Source organism: Physella acuta, unplaced genomic scaffold (assembly GCF_028476545.2).
Source record: "Physella acuta isolate Inbredline_101_S28 unplaced genomic scaffold, ASM2847654v3 ptg001066l, whole genome shotgun sequence".
Lineage (NCBI taxonomy): Eukaryota > Metazoa > Mollusca > Gastropoda > Physidae > Physella > Physella acuta.
Window position 1 is genome coordinate 457,177 of NW_026732583.1, and position 3,230 is coordinate 460,406.

The 3,230-nt window shown below is 41.9% G+C and overlaps 1 protein-coding gene across 1 annotated transcript; it reads right to left on the reverse strand.

Moving 5' to 3' along the window:
* Positions 1-384: 384 nt before the first annotated feature.
* On the reverse strand, positions 385-1,560 carry LOC131955423 (uncharacterized). Its single transcript, XM_059319531.1, has 2 exons — positions 1,421-1,560; positions 385-1,265 (listed from the first exon to the last, which is right to left on the reverse strand). The coding sequence occupies exons 1-2, from the start codon at positions 1,480-1,482 to the stop codon at positions 671-673; spliced, it is 657 nt and encodes a 218-aa protein (XP_059175514.1). The 5' UTR covers positions 1,483-1,560; the 3' UTR covers positions 385-670.
* Positions 1,561-3,230: the final 1,670 nt, after the last annotated feature.

Here is a 3,230-nt window from a genome sequence, read left to right on the forward strand (position 1 = left end):
CCAGTAGACAGGTAGCATATTGCTAGCCTTATGGAATACAACCTCAGTAGACAGGTAGCACGCAACCTCATGTATGATCATTACTGTGTAAGCTACATGTAGCCTGTTTGTAGAGGTAGCCTGTATCTAGCTTGACTACAATGTTGTTCAGATTTAGGTCTAACCTATAGGCTATCATACAAACACAAGCAACATACATACAAACACAAGCAACATACATACAAACACAAGCAACATACATATTCATACAATACAGCCATGATAGAGCAAACAGCACATGAACTAGTCAAGAAAATTAAATCAAATATTTAGTTCGGCAAAATAATTTATTCATAAAAACTTGTAATAAATGTAGAATAAAATCAATAAATTGAAAGACTTGGTATTGCAACATTAAGTCAATTTTTAACCAGTGAACATGATGGGCAAACTCCTGTACCACGTGACATAATCTTGCATAAAATGTGTGCATACAGCCCACATCAGAAGGAGGCTAGGCCTGGAAGATAGCATTGTTCCATAATAAATAACTTGCTCAACTGAAGTTCAGCTGGTTGATTTTTTAAAATCCAGTTAGTCCGTATCAGAGTTTTATATACAGAAGTATTTTATATATTAATCTTATTTATAGTTTGAATTGTTTATACGACTGGTAATCCACGAAGAATGTTTATAAAAGCAGAAGTCGTAGAGTGGCGACTGCCGACAACACGACGAGTAAGATTCCGTATGACGAGCCGGTGGCCGAGTTGTGTGCCGCGTGTACCAGATGAACTGTGCTGTGCTTGATGGCGTCATTCTTCTGTGCTGTGGGGTAGTTGTAGTTCTGGATAACGTTAACGATGTTGAGTTCAACTTTAGCGTCTTTGTTTTGTTCCTTGATTTCCTTCACTTCTTCGTTGTCTTGTGGTGGCTGGAAGTAGTGGATTTTCTCGATGAAAATTGAAGACAACCCGGATTGGGCTTTGGCAGCTAAAACCTCACGCTCCAGTTCTGCTTTGGTTTTCATCGAGGCGTGTAAGATTTCACGAGCGATTTTGTAAGAGTCGACGTGGTTTGGATGGTTGTTTTGGTAAATGTAGTTGGTTAGATCTTTGTAGTCGTTGTTAGCAGCATCAGATGAACTCTTCGATTGGATCGAGCAAAGTTCATTGATTTTAGTAACCCAGTGTGAGTCGAGGGTTGCTTGAACCCGCTTCAAGTTTTTCATGGTAGGGCAGTCAATCAGGGCGGTGTGGAGGCATGTCAAGACCATTTGGTATTCACTGGGAAAATAAAAAATAGGAACAATTGAAATTTAAGAAACATAAGTTTTACATGTTTTTTTAATTATCATTATTAAAATTAATTAATGAGTTTTTAGTAGCATTAAATTGGAACTTTGAAAATTATGGTTAAAAATCGTGTAATGAATACTTACATGCAAATTTGTTTAGCAATGCTAACAGCTTGACCAATGTTGTCCTGTTCGGCTGTGTACATGTCAACAAGTGACGTAAACGGTGCGACACAAGATTGGACCCTGTGTCCAAAATGTCTGGGGCAGCCGGTGTGGAAGGTTGTCGTCTTGGTTACAGTTGTGGTGGTTCTTTCAACACTGAACGCCGAGGTTGACATCGGGGCGAGGAGCAGCACTAGGAACATGACAACAGCAGACGATAACTGTCTGTGTTTCAGCGCACTGCTTGTGGAGATATCCAAACGTTGAGCTGAGGTTTCAGACTCGACAAATGCACAATCTTTGCATCGCAGGCAAACAGCTTGGCGTGTGTAGCGAGCGGTGGTCTCCATGTTTTGTATAATCCAGTGACGTGGGTACGAAACAGCTCGAGTGAGAGTTGTGTACTGAGCGAGGTTCGCAGGGCGAGTGATAGGCTAGAGCGAGCACCAGCGGGCTTTTATAGCGCCTGACGCATTCCTGGGGACAATAGAGGCTGCCAGCGTCAATGGCTGACTGAAGCTCTAGCCAAACAAATGTCCCGGCATTGTCGTCTGCCCGGCAGTCGACACTTGATTCTATGCTAGCGGGCCGGGCTATTCAATTTTACCCCTCACCCACCCAGCTACCCGACCTCGTCCCCCACCCTCACCCCCCGTTACCCCCTCACCCCCAACTCCCGTCGGCTTATTTCACGCCCTTTTATTTTCACTGGTATTCACGCGGGTTCGAGTGAATTTAATCAAAATTCCTCCCCACCCCACAGGGACAGTGCGAGTTTACATTGCGCGGCGCTTTCACCGACCAAGTTATCTTAAGACCATTTGATGGTAGACCTACACATCAACAGGTCAACTGACCAGACGTCAACACCAGAACAGACAGACGTCAACATCAGAACAGACAGACGTCAACAGAATTGTGTCAGAGAGAAAATATTGGAGGAAATCGGTTCGTCTGGCGGGAGAGGTAACAGACGATGTTGTCGTCTGGTCGCCGTTTGTTGACGAGAAACTTTGGGTTGTGAAAGTTCAAACGCCCAGACGTCTGGGCCTGCTAGCCTGTTTTGTTTTGTTTCTCTGTCGACTGGAACTAGTTCATTAAACTAATCATTTCGACTTTTGAAATGTTGCCATTGATAATTTAGCACCAACAGAAAATGTTGGTCCGTTTTGAAAGAGGTTGTCGAGGGGTATGGGGGGGGGGTCACTTAAGTCATGCATGCACTACACGTTAATGCAGTTTATTGACGCCAACAATTGACTCAATATTTCGATGTGAACTATGTCTTTTATCCATCACCCATCAAACATGACTACACGATTCGACGTTTGATTCACCTAACCGTGGATTACACAAAGATGGATCTAAAGGTTATTTACATATGGGATTTAGTGAAACTGTATCTGTCATTTTAGCCATTTAGAAATGATAATTAATTTATAAATGTCATTATATATTTTTAAAAATCTATTCAAAATAGAATATTCATAACTGAGACTAAATATTACAAACTTAACGTTGTGCAAGACAGCATTGGTTGGTCATTAAGGTCCTAAAATACAGTATTTAAAAAATAATTCAGCATCAATATCGCTCAGTTTGAAAATGGAGTATTAATAAAACCATTGTAGCACAGAACTACAATACAAGAGGACCTACACATTGACACACTGTATGATGTCTCTAGTGTCCCTTTGACCCATGTGTAGCTTACGTCTACCTAGGTCCAATACTTCTAGCCTAGACCTAACTGACCACATGCCACATGGAGTTAATGGCCAGTTGTTCC